The sequence below is a fragment of the Tetrahymena thermophila genome (assembly GCF_000189635.1).
Source record: "Tetrahymena thermophila SB210 genomic scaffold scf_8254565, whole genome shotgun sequence".
Lineage (NCBI taxonomy): Eukaryota > Ciliophora > Oligohymenophorea > Hymenostomatida > Tetrahymenidae > Tetrahymena > Tetrahymena thermophila.
This window is the reverse complement of record NW_002476336.1, coordinates 484,219-504,610: the sequence shown is the minus strand read 5'-3', so window position 1 is coordinate 504,610 and position 20,392 is coordinate 484,219. Positions and strand designations below refer to the sequence as shown.

The window sequence follows — 20,392 nt, the reverse complement described above, 5'->3', positions numbered from 1 at the left end:
TTATATTCAAGCCTAGGCAATGTCAACTGATGAAATTTAATAAAATTTAGATATCGAAGAAGATGAATTAAAAAGACTAAGCCGTGATGTCGATTAGAAAGTCATAATTAGATTTAGATTTCATTCAGATAATTACTATGAAAAATAAAATGGTATTTAATTATGCTAAAGAACTTATTAACAAATTAACTAACTAATTAACTTACTAAATACATATTTTTATTATATTCGCCTACAATTTTCTTTTATAGCTTAAAGACTACTAAATCAGTCAAGCAAGTATTTTTAGCACATATTGTACTTGATCAAATACAATTTTTTCCCCTTGCATATTTTATTACATAGTGATAAAAAGATTGGTTAATGTCTAGCTTGGTAGAAAAGCTTACTTTTTAGTAGATAGAATAGTTTTATGGTGAATTTAAGAAAGATTACTTTTGTGCCATAAAACTAAAATTTTCTAATTTAAGATATTTAAATTTGATTTGCGTTCTAAATTCTTATGAATGTCAAATTTAAATAAAGAAAAATTTTTAAATTAAGCAGACAAAAAACCACAAGCATAAATCAATCATTTCTATTTTAATATTTTTATTTTTTAATTATATAGATTCTATAATTATTTGTAAGGAAAAATCTACTAATTTAGAATTTGCTATCAGCTTTACTGATGCTGAGTCTACAAATGAATTTTGGTAATTTTCATTGAATTCTCTTATTATTTTAGAATTGTAAAAAAAGTATCTAGCTAAATAAACTTACTTAAGACAATAAATAATAGAAATATTAAATATAACTTCTATTGATATAATCAGCTTTTTTTTATTAGGATTTATTTAATAAGATAGATTAGGTATGTTTTATATCAAGTGTCACAAAAGTTATTGAAAAAAAAAAATTTAGCGATGCTGATTTATTAAATAAAAAAAAAGATAGATTTATAGCTAGAAATTAAATATTTTGATTTTTATTAAGAAATGCAATATTTTGAAGTCAAACATATTAAATCTATTCATATCAATAATAGGGAATATATAAAGAAAAATAATGGAACTAATTTAGCAGAATTACCTTGTTCAATGAATGCTGATTAATTTGATGATTTGTAAATGCCTCATCTCAGCAAGTTAGATGAAACGCTAGAAGCAGTAAGACACATTTGTAGAAATAAATTTTATCTTAAATATTTATTTTTAAAAAAATTACTTTTAATTTTTTATCCTAAATTTGGTATATAAATAATTAGATCGATTTAGACTTGAGTCACTTTTGTTAAGGAATAGTTTACAAAGTAATTCACAAACACTTATTGATTTTGATTCATATTTAATTTATTTTAACATATTTTTATCATATTCACCAAAAGCCTGAATTTCTTGAAAAATTATTTGAAACTTTTGACGAACTTGAAGTGTAAAAGCAAACAGAAAAGTTAGAGCAAATACACCTTATTGTTAAAAAACTTAGTAAACAACTTAAAATTAATTACTATTAGCCAATTAATAAAAAATGTATAATTAAATATAAATGTAGTATTATCGAATGAACAGAAGTTGATTATGATGCTTATGAATGATAAATTTTTCTATGCCTGTTTAGGAGCTTTTGAATGTAAATTTATAAAGATCTAAATAAAGTTAATTATATTTTATTAATATAAAACTTAAAATTCCAAATACAGACAGTTTGTTTGGGGTTATTTTAATAAAATATCATTAACTAAATAATAATTATTAAATCTAACTGTATATAATTTTAAATAGACAAGCGCGGTGCACCAAAAGAAAATTATAGAGAACTCTAAAAGAATGAAGCTAGATTCAAGCAAATCATAGAAATTAAAAATAATGAAATTTTAGAAAAAATTCATATGAATTACAGACTTTAGTACATTAAAGATAGCGTGATTGCATCATACATTGAAGAATCAACTAGCAACACCTTTAATATTGTATTAAAAAATAATTTTTGTATTTTTCTTGCTTTAGTTAACAATAATATCAATTATAAAATAGATTATAACACGCAATAACATGGAAATTCTTGAATATATTAAAGAAAGACATTTTATTTCTGAACTAAGTGAAAAATTTTTTGATAATTTAGGAGATTCAATCAAATTCATAGGTGAACTTTTGACTATCATTAATAATCCTAATTTTGTAAATTAAATTTACATTTGGCACCTTATATAGAATTTTAATTATTTATCTATTCACTCTTTCTTATTCTTAAATACTAATAATTTTTTTAAAAAAATTTAATAGTAATTAACCTTCAAGCCTTAATTAGTTGAAATCATGAATAACTACAACTTTTACAAAGTTTTCTTCTAAGCCCTTAAAATAATTTAGGAAACAGAAATAGATAAAGATTTAAAGACAAAGCAAAGTTTGAAGCTTATGGAAGCAATTACTATTTTAGCAAATGAAAACAAAAAAGAACTTATTTCTTTTCTGTTTACTGGAGAAAAAACTTTAAGCTATAGTCATGCAAATTAGTAAACTAGTAGATACAGCTAGAATAATATTCAAACCACCAGAGAAGGCACAACTATTGAGTAGAGAAAGTAATATTTAGCACTTTTAAGCTCGATATTGATAAATGAAGATGCAGGTTTGCAAATTTAAGTAGTTGAAGTATTCAAAGTTATTTTTGAATCCATGAAAAACAATGAGTTGGATGATAAAATTGTAAATCTACTTATCAATGATTTCTTTTCTTATTGCTTCGAAAAATATTCTAAAGGAGAAATAAACAATTAATTCATAAACTTTGTAATCCAATTTTTAGATCTCTTTTAACTTGCATATAAGCTATCACCAACAAAGTTTCGTGCATATGTATAAAAAAATTAATTGATCATAAAGCTCTTTTCTAGATCGGATTGTAATGATAAAGCTATCCACTTAGCATTGGTTAAGTTAGTTAGGTCATTAATCGTAAGCGATTATATTATAATCTCTCATTTAATTAGCAACAAAATTATTGATAAGATTTGGGAAATCTATAAAAAGCATGAAAGAAGATCAAATTTAGTTAACTCTACCTTCTAAGATATGATGCATTATCTACTTGTCTAAAACTACTACTAAACACCTAAATTGTTTAAATATATAGTAATTAATTGTGCTTATAAGATTTATTCTTAAATTTATTAAATTTTTAATTTATTATAATAATTTTTTTTAACTTTTAAAGATGAATAGCTTTGGAGAAGAGCTCAAAGCTAGATAAACAAAAATATTGTGCTTCAAAAAGATTGTAGAAACATATGGATAGCAAAAAGATTGGATTAACTAGGATAGAAATGAGCATTTGGACTTCTAGAATTCAGACTATTTGTAATAACCTCATCCAATTATGGAATAAATTGAAGAAGAAAAGTATTTCGACTCTGATGATGTTCCTTCTTCTATAATTGCTGCTCCTTAATTAGATTAAAAGTAGTAACAAGAAAGAGATAAAGAAAACATGATTAAAAGATAATCTATGAAAGAAAGGATTCTGAAGCAATTCAAAAATGATGATGACGATGATGATGATAATTTTAAACTAATCCAAGATTAAAAATTATCTTAAAGCAATAATAATAGTTAAAATGGTTAAGAAGATTCTCTTTCTTCCAGTTCTTCTTTAGTTGTAAACATGAATACTTTAAACGTAAATGGAGAATCTTTACTTTCATCATAAAATGAAACAACTACTGTAGAAAAATCAAATAAACTCGAAATATGCATTGATTTAGCCTAAGATTTGGATGGAGATTAAAGCGAAGATCAACACTCATAAAATAATATGTAAATAGAAATAGAAGAAAAGTCCTTAGGTATAGAAAATATTGGAAAGAAGAAAGATGAAGAATTAAAGGATGATAAGTGTAATGGATCAATTTTAAGTGATAGCAGCTATTCAAAGTTAAATTCTAAAAGATCATTAAGGTAACGTGATGACATGGAATAAGAGTCATCAATCTTAGATGATCATTAAAATGGGGAAAATAAGATAAGTAAACCCGAATTTTCAAACAAAAATGAAAAATTATCTTAAATAGAAAATAAATAAGAGTTAAATCATTTAGGTCATAACCAATCTAATTCAGGCTCAAATTACAATAATATCTTCTCAAATAATTATGATGACGATGAAGAAAAGAATATGGTTAAAGCACCAGGAGAAGAAGTCATATAGAAAAAAATAAAAGTTGATTGATAGGTTAGGTCAAACTTTATAAATTACTGCTTCAATCTTTTATTTATAATTTAAATCTTATTAAATATTATCATTAACTATTATAAAATTCTCTTTACAAATTAACGAAAAAAAAATAAATAACAACAATAACAATAACGAAAGTACAAATAAATGAATGAATCAGCTAAAGACATATAGTGCATACATATATTATCCATTTAAATAAATAAATAAAATAAAAATGCAAACAAATTTAAATACCTGAGATATAATCTGTCAATATATCCATCCATCCGTCCATAATATTCTTCTCTCTCTTTTCTCTTATAATAACCTACTCCTATCGTTACAGACTTTCAGTAGTATTTCTCATTTTAATTATCTTGAGACTAACTTTATTTACTTCTCAATTAACAAAAAAAGTAAACTAACACTTTCTTCTAATAACCTATTTTATATTATATATAAATTGATATATATATGTATATAAATTTATAAGAGAACTTAATGGTGAGACATAAGTATACTCATAGATAAACTTATCATCAATCAATTCGTATAGAGTTATCTTCTTAATATTTTAATTATCCTATGCAAATAGATTACATATTTCTAAACTATACTGATTACATCTACTTTTAACATTTCTCAGATATAAACAATTTTTACCTTTATCTCAAACTTAGTTTAAATTTTGCCATTTAAAATTTTACAAATAATTTTATTTTATACTCTTTAACTTTAGATTTTATGAGTGTTTAATTCGAATAAATCATTAGTAATGATTTAATTGCAATTTTTTTAATGTGTAAAATATTAGTTTATAACACCTTAATAATATGAGCACTTATTTTTTGCAGATTTTATTAAAAATTGTAAAAAAAAAATATTCATTTAAATTATGGATACCTTTTTAATTTGACAGAAAATTTTGGTCGGAAAGTGTTCTCTTTAGACAGTTTTTAATATATTTTTAAGTTTAAATTAAAAAATTTTTATTTTTATAAAGAAGAACTTTTAATTTGTTATTTAATATTTTTTTAAAAAGATTTTATGATAATTTGATAATTTTAGGATTAAGTGAATTAATTAATTATTACGCAAATAAAATATAAATATGAACAAATCAATATTTTAAGTTTATGTTATATAATTTTAATTTTATAAAATATGAGATTAAATCTTCTTTTTTTATTTTTTATCTCTAATTGCAAAAAAATAAGTTTTTTTATCACTTTACATTTAGTTTTGTTTTCAAAATATAAATCATTCATCATCTTCTTCTTCTTCTTCTTCTTCTTCTTCTTCATCGTCTTCAGCATTTTCATCTTCTTCTTCTATATCATCCTAATCATCTTCTAATTCCATTTCTTCTTCTTCTTCGCCATCTTCTCCTTCTTCTTCTTGAGGCATGTCATTTAAGTATTCCTATAAAAATAACAATTTTAAATATTAATCTTTTAATAAATGTAAATTTTACTTCTGTTGGACGAGCTATAACATCGATGAGGGTTTATAATGAGAATTAGTCAACTTCATGAACAAATGTTTAGAAGCATAAATTAGTTATTTCTCTCATATAATCTTAATTTATTTTTAAAAAAAATTAATTTAAATAATGTTATTGAATTAAAGTAATTAGTTTTTACGAGCTGATTTAGTCAAAAGTGAAACGAGCAAATCAGATAAAACTTAAATGAAATTTTCATCTTCTTTTTCTACATCTTTTCCTTCGTTATTTGAAATCTTTACTTTCTTTTTGGGTTATTCTTTCTTTAACTTTTCATCATAATGTTAAGATACAGATTCATAAACTTCTTTAAGTTCATCAAGATTTTATAATCCTTCATCGTGATAGAATAAACTCAAAACACATACTCCAATCAATAAATTGCAGAAAGATCTTTTTTTTTTATTACTAAATCCATTTTCATCATCACGTTTCTTTTCTAAATTGTTTTTAATTTCTTTTTCTAATTTATTGGCCATATCTATGAACTCTTATAATTCCTATCAAATATTAAATATTTTAGTATTTTTTAAATGCTAAAATATATTTTTTACCTTAATAGTATGGGTCAATTATTCATTATTTGTGAAATTTTCTGCTTTTTTAACAATATATTTTAAAATATTGAAGATCCAGAATTCATTTTTGCTATTTAAACCTCTCCAAATATAACTTTTTTAATCCTTTTATTTTGGAAAATATTATTTGAATAAATTATATTAAGTTTATTAAAATTAATACCTTGAAATTTTAAGAAGGAATTTTAAGAGTTGAAGAAAGCAAAGAGTTGAAAAGCTAAGTGATTAATTCAGAATATTTTTGAATGAAGGATTTTTCAGTAATTTCACCCTTTACTTCATCATTCTACTTTGAATATAAAAGAGAAAGTTTAGTGTTAGTTGTGCTTTCAAATAGGTGATAACAGATTTCATAGAACTCGTTTTCGAAGGTGTTAGGATTTTTACTAAATTAAAACTCAGCAAATACATACATTTCGTTAAGATAAAAAACATATTCGTTGATAAAATTAGCAGACTTGTGCATTTACTTTTTAAGGAAATTTAAAAACTCGGAAGCTTCTTGTTGGTTCATAAATGAGTAAACAGTTTTAGCTAAGCTCATCTTTGGAGTAAACTTAAGAGTAGTCTTAGCTCTCAAAAGATAAAATACATCTAAAATGGCTTTTCTTTCTTCCTTATTTAAATTTTCACTATTGAATTTAGCAAGTAACTTTGAGAAAGATTTTTCTGTTTTTGTACTTAAATTTCTCATTTGTTCATTTTTCACTTAGAAGTGACGAATCCATAAATGCAAGAGCTCTTCAATAGCTATACACTTGAAGTCATTGATAGAAAAGTCTTTTGATTTTATAAAACGTCTAAATAAGTTAACTGCTACAAAGTAATTTCTGTAATTAACAGTTTTATTGCTGCTATTTTCTTCTTCTTCTTTGTTTTCATTCTTATTTTTTTTTTATTTATTTTTACTTTTTTCTTCCTATTATTATTCTTCTTCATCATCATCAGATGCAAGGCAGAATTCCTTAAGAATATTTTTCCAGAAATCTATCCACTATGATTCCTTTTTATATATTGAACGTAAGTATGCTATTAAACTATTTGTGGCAGTGTGTTCTTGTGGGTAGTGATCTTTAATATCATTTAGAATATTTTTTAAGTTTTTGATACTATTTATTTTATCATCTAAGTAGGATTACTGAGCAAAAGTTGCATTGTTGTTCAACTTATGAGCGAAGTGACCAATAACCAATGCACGAAGTGAAACTCCTGTGTGGTTTTTTAATTCGTTTTTAAGTATATGATTGAAGTATAACTTAGCTTTATGCTTTTGATGCAACTTCTATTAGAATATATTTTCACATATGTCAAGAACATTTTATGGGAAGAGTGACATTTCGTTTTCTAGCTACTCATATAAAAGGTCATAAATTTACTAAGCGTTTTCACAGTGCTTTTCGATTATTTCTGATAAGATGACACTCTTAAAAAGAGCTAAACGACCCATGCTAAAGTGTTTAACTTCACTTTTAGAAAGAGCATTTTTCTTAGATACTTGTTCTACTATGTATTCAATTAAAGATTTAATGTTAATTGAAGAGCCGAATTTTTCTAATATGTTTTTAAGAGCTAAGCAGTAGTGCATTTAAATATAAGCCTCTTTGGATTAACCACCACCACGAACACAACGTTTTATTGCGTAATCTACATCTTCAATAATCTTTTCTCCAAATAATGAAACGAATCCAGCAGATGCAAGTTAATTGCTGGTTTTATCCTACTAAATATTTGAGACAGATTTTGTATGGCTTACAGCTTGGAGAGTTTTAACTATTTTATCAATGCTGTCTAAAACTGATTACTTGATAGTTTAGTTAACTGGCTTCTTGCTCAAAGCTTCAAAATACCCTAAAAATTCTTTGTCATCCATTTCTCTAAATGTTATGTGATATCCCTTTTTATATATAATACTTTAAAAATTTACTTTTTTATTATTATTTATTTTTAATCTTTTTCTTAATTTTAGCTTAGTAAACTCTTTAATTTACTTTTTTTGCTTCTTCTATCTATATACGTTATTACCTTCTTAATAACCAATAAATAAAATTTTAGATATATTAAGAGTGTTTCTTTAAATTTTGCTCAAAAAATCCTATAATAATTAATAATAATTGAATTTATTTTATAAATAGAAGTATTTATTTAAATTCAATAAAAAATTTAAAAAATTAAATGAAGTATTAAGGATATTAATAATTATAACAATCAATGAAGTAGAAATTAAAATTATTGTTTTAAGATACAAATTTTATCATTTAAACCATTAATAAATAGTGAGCTAGATTTTTTTTTTTTTTGGATATTATTCTTCAAATTTAAATTTAAAAAAATCTTCTGTATAAAATTGTGTCTAAGTAAAAATAAATAATAAAATGATTTATCTTAATAATAAATAAAATAATTTTAACAAGAAAATAAAAGATAAAATTAAAAAGAAATATTGAAAGTAAATAATTTTTATTTGACAATAAATTTATGTTCAAATTCTTAAAATTAATTCATTTATGCTGTTTTAATTTTCTCAATTAAAAAATAAATTGTGAAAGTAGAAATTAAAAAATAAAATAAATGTTTTTTAAATAATTTTATAAAGCAAATAGCAACATTATAAATTAATTAAACTTCATTATTCACTCATATCTTAACAACTCTAAAACTTCTTCAATATTTACAATCTTTTCTCTAATTTTTTTATTTTACTAGCCTTTTTTAATTTCATATGCATCAATCTTTTCCCAATCTTAAATAGAAACAGCTTAAACTTTTCTCTCTTTTAAAATCTAATTTATTTTTTCTTTTTGTTAAAAATAATTATTTTACTCATTAATTTAAAAATTAATTATTAATTAATTAATTACCTTCACAGTCTTTTTTAGGTACTAAAGCTAAGTGATTGATGTGATTTTCAATATTGTTTGTTGTTTCCTAATGTTTATTCAATACATATTTGAATCAATTATTTTAAATAAAAATATTTACTATGCATCCAAGCATTGTCTAGTCTAAAACTCCTATTGGACCTGTTTTTACCCAACCAGATGCATATTTACCAATTTAAATTTTATCTTTAGAGTTATGTTGTAAGACACATCCATTATAATGAGCTATTTTATTATTTTAAACATCCCAAGGAATTTAAATACCATCAATATTTTCACTTTCATATCCAATACATCTAATCAATAAATCACATTTAATATTTTCTGTTCCTAAAGATTCTTCTACATAAGATTTTTATTCAAATGGTTCTCCCTAAAAATTAAATTAAATATTAATTTAATTAAAAGAATATAAGAACTGATAAAAATAATTAAAGTTACCTTTAATGTGTTTCTATGAAAATCAACTGATGAGACGTAACCGTTATCAGAATTAACTTAGAAAGGTGAAAGGAGAGCTTTTAAATGTACATTAATTTAAGAATTATTTTCAATATCTTTCAAGTTTTGTATTTATTTTAAATTTTTAATGATATCATATCTTCTTTTGTTTATTCTAGCTAAGCGAGTAGCACTATTCATTTAATCACTAAACTCCCATTTAGAATTTTCATTTAAACTTCTTTCATATTCATCCTTCCAAACATAAAAATTAGCACCCTTAGTTTAAGAAAAAGCCCTATTTATATAAAATTAATTTAGTGTGGAAATATCATAACCAAATAATATTTACCTAAATTCTTTCATAGAAAATTATGCTTAAATCAATCCTCTTCTTCCTACTAAAAATATCTACATTTTTATGTAAATAAATTTATTAATGAGTTAATTTATTAATTTATAATTAATGTACATTTTCTATATTATTTCTTTTCAACTCAGACAGAGACTTAGCAGTGATATCTGTATCATCTAATTCACCAGTCTTAGCCTTAATTAGAATTCTAGCGACATCTAAAGCAACATTACCATTTCTTTACATAATAATATAATTTAAGAATTCTTAAAGTTTAATAAATGTATTTATACCCAATGATTACTACATTTTTTATTTTAGAAAAATCCAAAGGTAAATTTGAATAATCTGGGTGTCCATTATACCAATTTACTATTTCTCTTCCTGAAAATACATTTTTTACATTTTCCCCTGGTATACCAAGCTTTTTATCATCTTAAATATTAAATTAACTTATTGAAATGACTATTTACAACATAATTATATAAACTGCTTACTTTAAGCACCATATGAATAAACAACTCCTGAATAATTTTCAGTTATTTCTTTAACAGTAATATCTCTACCCTAATAGTACATTTAATTTGATGAATTTAGTTAAATTCTTCAAAATTAATTTACAATTGTGACATTTCCATAAAACTTCAATCTTGGGTTATGACTTACTTCTTTAAAATCATTAATAATCTTTTTTATTGACTAATGATCAGGTGCAACACCATATCTCACCAAACCATAAGGAAAGGGGAGTTTTTCAAAAATATGTACATGAGCTTATTCATTATCACTAAGTATTTTTTTTGCAGTATAAAATCCTGCTGGACCTCCTCCTACAATCTAATATTTAAGTTGTTAAATTTTTTATCTAATTAAAAAAACTTGAATCATAAATTAGTAAAAGCTATAGATGTTTTACTGCGATAGTAATTTAATCTAAATCTTATATTTCTTCTTGCTTGATGGCTTAGCAAAAATATCTTCTTATTAAACCAATATTCTTTAACATTTTATCTGAATTTATGCTTAAGTTTTTTAATAGTTCTCCTTGGGTTATATTTATTTAATATTTTTTTGTATCAATTTATTAGGAATAATAATTAAATTTCGAGAATAAGCAAGAAGTGTAAATTGTATTCTGCTTATTTCTACTGAATTCTATATATTTTGAAAAAGATATTTGCAATAATTTTGCTATTTAAACATAGAATTATATCTAATTATTTATATTTTTAATAAAATTTTAGTCAAATCGAAAGCTATTTAAAATGTATTTATCTAAACTTTAATTGAAAAAAAAAAAATAATGCTTAAAATATTTTTTGAAAAAGCTACTGCTTTTGAATTAATATATAGAAAAAAACAAACAAACAGAATGTAGAAAGATAGATAGATTTATAAAAATGAATTTAAGAAAAATTAATTATTATTGAAATTAAATCGTATTTTGTTGATAGATTTTGTTCAAAGAATTTCTAGTTTACGATAAATTAAATAATAGGCCATATGTCTATCACCACCTCCTCTAAGATCAAGAATTTCATCAATAGAAACCTCAGTTACTACATCATCATCAAATCTTTACCAAACATCTTTTTATATTATACAATAATTTAAAGTTTAATTTATTGTTTTTCAATGTAAAAAATAATTAATTAATTCACAAAATTAGTATTACCTCCTGATTTATGAGCCCATCCAACATAATGGCCTGAGTCAGCGCTTCTTCCTTAGTGAGTTAATACTGCAACTAATTCATAAGTACCATTATCTAAACCCTAACCATGAGGTCTATAGAGATTTTCATCATGCTATTTGATATCTTCTTCTTTTTATACTTCTTTAAATTGTTTATAAAGAGCTTTAGTATCTTCTGGTATCATTTTTCCTTCAGACTCAAGCTTTCTTTTATATTCAGCAAATTTCTCTTCTGTGTTTTTATTTGCTTATTCTTACTATCTTTTTTCATAATCTTTTCCTTTTTCGATAGCTGCTTGTAAATCTTAAGTACAGTAAGGTGTTACATCTAATATTTTTGGGAAGGCTACACTCTTTTATTTTGTATAAAATATTGAAAATAGAAAAATAATTTTATATTATAAATTACACGAAGGATTTTAGATTTAGTGGCTTCAGTACGTGAGCTTTCAGACTTTTATTTCCAGAAGAATCTCATCATTTAAATAGCTAAGTAGCTTGGCTGTAAATAGTAAAAATTAATATTGTTTATTCAATTTTTTTGATGATATTTAATTTACTAATTTCTTAATTCTTCTAGTTTCGGTAAAATCGTGAAGCAATCCATCTTGTCCATTCTTTTATACTGTACCTTAAAGACTCTTGATATAAAATAAATTAATTATTTAAGAATTTTTTATTAATAAACATTTTTCTTACAACTTCTATACCCTCAGTGAGTTAGTTAACTGGATTTGATTAGTTATCGATTGTGCACATAAGTTTTTTAGAACGCTCACTCTTTACTGATACCTCTTAAATATTGTCATTATTTGTTTATTTGACTTCAAATTCTATTTCAAAAATATCCTTTATCAAATTGGTTTTGTTACCAAGTTCGTCTTCATAGTTTGTTTAAGGTTCAATACATTAAATAACATTTTAAAAGCATTCATCAGCATCTTATTGCTTAAAAGCTATGGAACCTTATTCTTTTTCAGCGAATTATGGGAATGCAGTCATAAAACTTTAGATAAAGTGTATTGGTTTAACTGCTTCACCTTTCTTATCTAAGTCTCTAAACAATCTTTAAAGAGCTATACCTACTAAACCTTAAGCTCCTTAACCTGCAGGTATCTATCTATTTTATAAGAAGTTCTTTAATTCGTTAATTCTCTTTAGGCACTAGATTGAACTATTCATGTAGCAAGTATTTCCCATATTTGCAAGACCAGCAGGTAAAATTTCCTATCAAATAATTAAATTTTTTATAGTAAATTTATTATTGCTTGTTAATTTGAAATTTTATTGATTCATATCATAGTTTGTTTGTTATTTTATAAAAAATATTATTTATATTTATTAATTACTCCTGTTTTTTCTTTGTAAATTAAAGCGCGCTCTTCTGGAGTCATTTCTTCATAGAACTTTTTCTCTTCTTTGATTTCTTTAATTTCATTTTCTTCAGCTGCTCCCATCAATGTAATAACACTACCTTCTTACAATTTAAGTTTAGAGAGATCAGTTTCAGGCTATAAATATTTAAATAAATTAATTTAAATAAGGTAGAAAAAAGAAAAACGAAATAAATTGTTTATTAAGAAGTTAAATGAACAATCTTTTGTTGAAGTAAAAAATTTCTTTAATCAAATTTTGAATAGTGCTTTCATTTTTATGAACAATTTAAATATTTTTTTAAATTAATTTACCTTGAAGAGGGTTCCTTTAAAAATAATTTTTTAACTTGCAATAGGAACTCTAGTTAATGAGTAAACGATTTCCTAAAATTTAATCACTGGAAGACTCTAATCTAACTCAGCTTCTATATTTTTCGTACCCCATTTTAAAACTACTTTAACCATTTTGTCTTGTGATTTTTTGCTATGTTCTCTTACTTTTGTTTATGCTAATAATCAAATTAATTAATTATCGATCTTTTAGAAAGATTTTTTGAAGATTTTGTTTATTATATTTTTTATTTTTAAAAAATAAGAATATAAAGTCTTAATTCATCATTTAAAAATTTAAAGACCTTAAAAATTGATAAGAATTCTATCTTTTAATTCATATCATTTATAATTAATAAGATCAGAAGAAAAAGACTTAATAGCACCGAATCTCAATCTGATAATCAAAAAAAAAAACATTTAACTGTCTTTTATTTATTTATATAAATTTTTTACGATAATAATTTAGCAATCTTTATCTTATAAATAATAAATTATATTTTTGTGTAAAGTAAAAATAATTTATTTATTCAAATAAAATAAGCATAAAATTTTTAACTATTTTTAAAAATTAATTTTACAATAAATTAATTTTTAATTTTTGATTTAAAAATTTATTTTTTTTATGAATTAAGATAATGAAAATATAAGTATCAAATAAAAAATAAAAAATATTTTTACTGAACATTTTAAATTGATTATAAACTAGTGAATCTAGAGGTTTTGTTTTAAAAGCTCGTGTGTTTTGTTTAATTAACATTCATTATATATTTTTTTATACTAAAAATGTAAATAAAATAGTAAAAATAAAAATAGTTTATTTTTAGATTTATATTTACTAATTCTTAGATTTTTACGATAAATTTGTAAAAACAACAATATTTAAAAAATAATTAAAAATCAAATTTTTAGATAATTTAGTAAGAAAAAATGAAGGATAATAGTTAAAAGGAAAATGATAATTATTTTGAGCATCCCATTTACTGTAGTCAAATTATTTCAAATAACGCATGCTTTCACGAAATAAAAAAATTAATTAACTAAATTGAAATCTTTTATGATTTTCCTTACAGCAAACAGCTATTTTTTGTTTCTAATATTGATGAAATAACATCTGAAATCGTGGAATTTGAAGAAGTTTAGTAGTTTTATAAAGGCAGTAATAAAGAATCTTATTTAGAAAAATGTAAGATGGCTTAAAGAAATTTGCATGCATAAAATCTAAATTAGAATTGTTGGAGGAAAATCAAAATTGATTATTTTATAGAAGAAAATGGCAAAAAACAATATTTAAGCGAATATTAAGTTATAAGGAAAGACTAAATACTAGAGCACGTTAATAAGAAAAGAAACTAATCTTAAGTAGGTAAGGATTCTAGGTCAGAATCTTAAAATGATGAAACAGATAACCACAATGAAAATGGTGAAATAGATGTGATTGATGGAATTTATTACTTTTCAGATTTTTTAGAGAAAAAGAAACCTGACAATTCTAATATTTAGGATAAAAATAGCTCTCAAAATAAGAATAGTCCAGAATATAAGTTGGCATAGTATATAGAAAAGATATTTGATCAATTCAATAAAAGTGTAATTTATAGCTTTCTGAGCTATTTTCTCTCTTAATGCATATTGATTCTATTAAATAAGAAAATGTTGATAGACATAGATATCTCTAATCTCATCCTTATAAGAGAAAATTAGAATATAAAATTTGTATATCTTATTTCATTTGAAGATTTTAAATTATAACTCGAGGAAAAACTTATGCAGAGCATAAATAATAGTAATGAAACATAAATGACTTACGAATAATTTTGTGATACATTTTATTTTATAGAAAAGTAAAATGATAGTAAGAAAAAAATATAATTAAATGAAAGAGCATAAAAAAAAATAGGAGATTTTTTAAAAAATATAGCTTACGCTCTATTGAATGATTATGATTTAAAAGAAGCTAAAGATGATAGTGAATTTGCTAATTAATGTATTACTGGTGTTTAAGATATAGAAGAAGCAATCAGTTAGCAAGATGTTAGAAAAAGATACTGTAAAGTTTTAATAACTAAAAATTAACTACTTACTGCTATCATCAATTCTATGAACTCTAATGAAAAAACCTATAAAATCTTTTTGGAACTTTATAAGCGTGAATTGGAAAACTTTAACAAATTATAAAGCAATAATACATAATAAGAAAACTTAACATAGTCAGAAATAATCAATTCCTTCTTCTAGGATTATTTGAAAAAAGCTGGATCATTTCCTGATAATTAGAGACCTGTTAGTTAAGAAGAAACATTTATCGAATTTTGTTGTGAAGAATATCCAAGACAATAAAATTCTATTTCGATTATGAATAATAATTTAGTTTAAAGAGAAAAAACTAAAACTCCTAAGTTTATCAATGATTCCAGCCCAGATCATGAAATAGCTGCAATTTCTTCTTAAAAAAGAGAAATGTAATTGCAACTTAAAATTAAAGAGTTTAAAAGGGGAGTTGAAGAGAACTAAAAAAGGTAAGAACTCGATAAGTTAAAAATGAAAAAATAGAATGAAATTTAAGATCCAAAAAAACATATGGAAGAAATTAAAAAAATTGAATAATATTTACACAGTATACCTTCAATTAGAGGAGGGGAAAAGAAACTTATGATTGATTTTAAAGAGAGTACTTGTAGCTTACTAATTAAGCTTTATTATTAGCAGGAACTTTTCGCATAACCAGAAAACATTGATGAAATGCTCTATTGCATACAGCTTTTAAACAATTCATTTAATGACATCTCTATTTACATGGATGAGCACAAAAGAATCTGCTTTGAGACACATGTATGTATTGGATAAAAAGAGAAGGTACTGCTCAGAGCTATTTTTATGATTGACTCGTTGATCACATATGGTTTGACTTTTTATGATTTCTATTATTAAAGTATGATTAATAGCAAATAGTCTAAAGACATATAAAAATATATTCAATTATAACAAGAAATTTAGTAATATTTAGATGCTTATAAACTGAAATACGATAATTTTGTTTTATTCCTAAACAAATAAGTATGAGAGACCTGTTAAACAAATTTTATTTCTTTGTTTATTTCTATTTTTGTAATTTTTTTTTTTTGCTTAGTACAAAATAAATAATCTATTTACATTTTTATTTTTCCATTAATGAGTTTATTCCCCATTATTCCAATAGATTGTTAAACACTATTTAATACAAAATTTTTTCTTTCATTTATTTTTAAAATAATGATTTTATTAATTAAAAATATGATAATTTTATTTGTTTAGATAAAGTAATTTAAACTTGAAAATAAAATAAATATTTTTATTAAAAATGAATCTAAATTACAATAAATTTATTAAATTAATTACTTTAAATATTATTAATATAAATAATAAATAAATAAACTCATCTTATTTAAGAAAAGAGACTTGCTTTTTTAGGTCTTATTTCTAACTACGAAGGGTAGCTTTTATCAGAGGAATATAGCTACTCATTTACAGAGTCTCTTTTTTCATTAATGAAATAGCTTTAAGACATTTCATCTGAGTTACTTTTACTGATACTTTTATCTCCTAATCCTAAAAGTAAATTACTGTGTTAGCTATTGCTTTTATCTCCTTCTATAAATGCAATTTCTTATGATTATTTTGAAAAATAAGAGCTAAATTTATTGCCAATATATGAATCAACGTTAAATTGTGGTTGATATAATTTTTAAATATTAGTTTCTTGATCTGTAATCCCTAACTCACTTTGACCTAGATTTTCTTCATCTAGATAATGTTGGCTCACTGAAGAAAAATTTATGCTATTATTATTACAGTCGTCAACTTATCTTTTTTGGTTGTTATCTTCTTAAAAGTGATAATTGGATAATTTGGCACGAGAATCCTTACTATCTATCTTATTTTGAGAAAATGAGTTTTAGTTATCTTCATTTTCCTCTTATGCTGAGGATTGATTCTATTAGTTAATTATTGTTGTATCTCTAAGTTAACGACTAAGATTCTGCAAGAATGTTTTATGCTAAGAGGAATTCAAGATATTTGACCCCGGCCTTATTGTTGTGCTCCTAATTTAACCTTTAGAATCAAATCTGGTTTTAGGAGACATACTTTCTTATCTTTATTTTTCATATTCTAATTTTTGTTTTTACTCCTAAAACTCCTTAAGTTGCTACTCCACTAAATCTTTTGTATCTAAAGCTGTCTGCTACTCTTTATTATTTTCCTCAATTTAGTTAAAATCTTTTTTTGAGGTAACCACTTACTGTTCTTAGGTTTATTTTTCAATTGGATGTTAAGTGTAACTTTTTATCATAAAAATATTTTTTTAAATGGGAAATAACAAAATTTAAATATAACGTTTAACCATAAGTCTTGACTGGAGCTGATTCAATCGATTTTTGGCTTTTTCTTTGTTGGAATAATGTGCTTTACTTTGTAGAAGCTCTATTTCTCTATTATTATTAATAATTTATTGAAACTTCAGGTCTTATAAGAGAATGGAGTCTTTCTTCTTTTCTTAAATTAACAAAGTCTGCATAAATAGCAAACGATGTTTTTAATGTATTGTTTTCTATAATGTCTTCTGCTTTTATTTAGTATGGTCCTAGAGTTTTTACTAATTCGTCAATTACTTGACTCTCTATTTTTTTGAACATTTATTCGAAATCTTCATTCACATCATCTCTCTTTTTTTTCTTTTCTTTAATTTACACTTCAATCTCAAATCTTAAACTAGGGTGACTTTTACTGCTTGTAGGACTGTCTGTTTATGATTAAGTTACATTAAAATCATTTCTTTCTAAGCAAACTTTAAAAGAAATAGACCCTTAACCTACTTAATTTATAGCATTAGATAAAATAGTAATTAGAACTTATTTGATTCTTCTTTCATCTGAGAAGGTTTTATCCATCCTACGTACATCATTCTTATGAATAAATTAAATATCATTCATTTTGGCCTAGGCTTGAAACATACCTAATATTTATTTATTAATTTAATATCTCACTCTTAAAGAATAAATGAATTAAAGATATATGATTACCTACTAAATCCCATATCATTTATTTAAAGGAAAATTATGCCTAAATAATTTACGAAATAAAAATTAGATAGAAGATAATTTTAATAATATGTACCATTTTGACATTAACTCCTTTCTTCTCATTGATAGAGAAATAGTCAAATAAAACATATATGTGATTCATTATTAAGTAAGTATTATATTTTATTGTTTCTACAATATTATCGTACTATTCATCCAAGTTAGCTTTTTCAAATTCTACTACCCCTCTTATTATAGGAACTAATTTTATTCTAAAATCGTTAAGAGTTTGCAATAACAATTTATCTGATTAAATTTTAGAATTTTAAAAATATTTTATATCGTCTTAGTAAGTTATATCTTCGATGCAGGTAACAAGAGCAGATTCATTCATTTAAAAATTACTTACCTTTATTCTAAAAATTCTTGAATACTTTTGATCTTCTCCTTATCTATAATAATATCCTATTAATGTTTCACTTTCCACTAAATTCCTTTAGTGTTAGGATTTACACCTTAACCGCTTTGCTTGAAGTTCTTATTCTTAAAATAATAATATATTTTTATGATGTAAGCTTCAAAAATCATAATTTTTTACTCAAATCTTCTGTTTTAGTAGCAGTTGATAGTGGTGTATTACTTTTTGGTTGCTTTTTTCTATATGCCGTTTACTTTCTACTCCTTTGCTGTTTGTGTAATACACATCTAGATAACAAATAATCTTTTAATGTTAGTTTTTTACCATCTTCTGCTAAGCCATTTAATTAACCCTCACTACTTTTTATATCTATTATAATCTTACTATAAAAATTCTTCATAGACTCTCCATCAAAGATTTTATATTTTGTCTCTGCGTTTGCTGAAAATATTTAAAATAATTTTTAATCAGTTTGAAGTAATTATTAAATAAATAATTAAATTTTATAGATTATCAAGTAGAAGTAGTTACCACTCACTCTAATCATTTAAATAGTTTAGTGTCTATCGTCCCATCTACTAACTATTAAGCAAGAGTTATACATATTATCAATTATATTTACCCATTCACTGTTATTATTGTTATCTAAAAATTTAGATCTCTATGTTAGCTCTCTAATGTATCTATATCAATTATAAAAATGTTAAGATGAATTTTTTAATATAGATGTATGAAGGAAAGTATTGAAAAGAAATTTAATTTTAAATACAAATTGTTTCTCTTACCTATTTAATATGAGGAAAATAGGAACTAGATAGAATAGAATATTCAAAAAAGCATTTGAACGTATTTAATTTCCAAAAATAACACCATTTATTATTCTATTAACAATTATCAATAATGAATCTATACTGAAGTCCCAAAAATCAATAAAGAAGGCTTATGAAAGTGTAATTGTTTCATGAGCATATAAAAATAGTAAAAGGTCAGTTTAGTTAGGGTTGACAATAGAATTATCAGAAGTTTAAGGACAAGATAAAGATACTTAGGCATTAGACTAAAAATAATTAATAAATAAATAGTTGATAGCTGAACTATAGAGATAAAAGATGATATTCCATATTATGTGATAATATTGTACATAATTTTAATGATAAATAAGAACATAAATAATAATTGGAACTAATGACCCAAATATACCACCGCATATCCATAAAATATTTCCAGAGCTAGTATTTATAATTAGCATTATAAATATCACAATTTCCATTACAAATAATGTCACCAAATTGTATATATATGGAATTATCAATGAAGGAGATCTATACTATTAATATTTTTTTTCTAAATCATTTTCTTTGAATTTAAGAGTAATGAAATTAATAAGACGCTTTTCTATAAGCTTTAACATATCAAATGATAGGAGTAATAATAACACTATTTTAAATCAATATTGCTGTTGATTTTTGGCTAAAAAATATGGCGATCTTAGTAAATAAATTTCTGTTATTTTAATTAATATGTTTATTTTAACTATTTCTACCTATCTTAATACT

At 23.3% G+C, this 20,392-nt stretch overlaps 6 protein-coding genes across 6 annotated transcripts; 2 read left to right on the top strand and 4 right to left on the bottom strand. All coding sequences in view use genetic code 6, as the record gives it.

The window, feature by feature from the left end:
* Window positions 1–19: 19 nt before the first annotated feature.
* On the top strand, window positions 20–4,212 carry TTHERM_00471940 (component of IIS longevity pathway SMK-1 protein; the record flags this gene model as incomplete). The annotated part of the gene is made up of 10 exons (XM_001033078.3): window positions 20–152; window positions 611–695; window positions 1,028–1,148; window positions 1,247–1,291; window positions 1,367–1,466; window positions 1,534–1,611; window positions 1,764–1,951; window positions 2,016–2,162; window positions 2,268–3,119; window positions 3,202–4,212. 10 exons carry the CDS (start codon window positions 20–22, stop codon window positions 4,210–4,212), a joined length of 2,760 nt encoding a protein of 919 aa, XP_001033078.3.
* Window positions 4,213–5,460: 1,248 nt separating this feature from the next.
* Window positions 5,461–8,152, bottom strand: TTHERM_00471930 (DNA polymerase V; the record flags this gene model as incomplete). Its single annotated transcript, XM_001033077.1, has 5 exons — window positions 5,461–5,622; window positions 5,675–5,778; window positions 5,844–6,204; window positions 6,259–6,387; window positions 6,446–8,152. The coding sequence occupies 5 exons, from the start codon at window positions 8,150–8,152 to the stop codon at window positions 5,461–5,463; spliced, it is 2,463 nt and encodes an 820-aa protein (XP_001033077.1).
* A 760-nt stretch (window positions 8,153–8,912) lies between these two features.
* On the bottom strand, window positions 8,913–10,963 carry TTHERM_00471929 (NADPH:adrenodoxin oxidoreductase; the record flags this gene model as incomplete). The annotated part of the gene is made up of 10 exons (XM_001470638.2): window positions 8,913–9,076; window positions 9,141–9,207; window positions 9,262–9,534; window positions 9,603–9,900; window positions 9,955–10,013; window positions 10,075–10,195; window positions 10,251–10,392; window positions 10,455–10,524; window positions 10,579–10,794; window positions 10,874–10,963. The coding sequence occupies 10 exons, from the start codon at window positions 10,961–10,963 to the stop codon at window positions 8,913–8,915; spliced, it is 1,500 nt and encodes a 499-aa protein (XP_001470688.2).
* A 455-nt stretch (window positions 10,964–11,418) lies between these two features.
* On the bottom strand, window positions 11,419–13,493 carry TTHERM_00471920 (ubiquitin carboxyl-terminal hydrolase; the record flags this gene model as incomplete). The annotated part of the gene is made up of 7 exons (XM_001033076.3): window positions 11,419–11,546; window positions 11,633–12,005; window positions 12,062–12,154; window positions 12,213–12,293; window positions 12,352–12,879; window positions 13,002–13,163; window positions 13,341–13,493. The coding sequence occupies 7 exons, from the start codon at window positions 13,491–13,493 to the stop codon at window positions 11,419–11,421; spliced, it is 1,518 nt and encodes a 505-aa protein (XP_001033076.2).
* A 795-nt stretch (window positions 13,494–14,288) lies between these two features.
* On the top strand, window positions 14,289–16,421 carry TTHERM_00471910 (hypothetical protein; the record flags this gene model as incomplete). Its single annotated transcript, XM_001033075.3, has 1 exon — window positions 14,289–16,421. One exon carries the CDS (start codon window positions 14,289–14,291, stop codon window positions 16,419–16,421), a length of 2,133 nt encoding a protein of 710 aa, XP_001033075.2.
* Window positions 16,422–16,773: 352 nt separating this feature from the next.
* On the bottom strand, window positions 16,774–20,247 carry TTHERM_00471900 (transmembrane protein, putative; the record flags this gene model as incomplete). Its single annotated transcript, XM_001033074.2, has 8 exons — window positions 16,774–17,677; window positions 17,733–18,351; window positions 18,419–18,458; window positions 18,513–18,961; window positions 19,017–19,277; window positions 19,368–19,519; window positions 19,622–19,893; window positions 19,978–20,247. 8 exons carry the CDS (start codon window positions 20,245–20,247, stop codon window positions 16,774–16,776), a joined length of 2,967 nt encoding a protein of 988 aa, XP_001033074.2.
* Window positions 20,248–20,392: the final 145 nt, after the last annotated feature.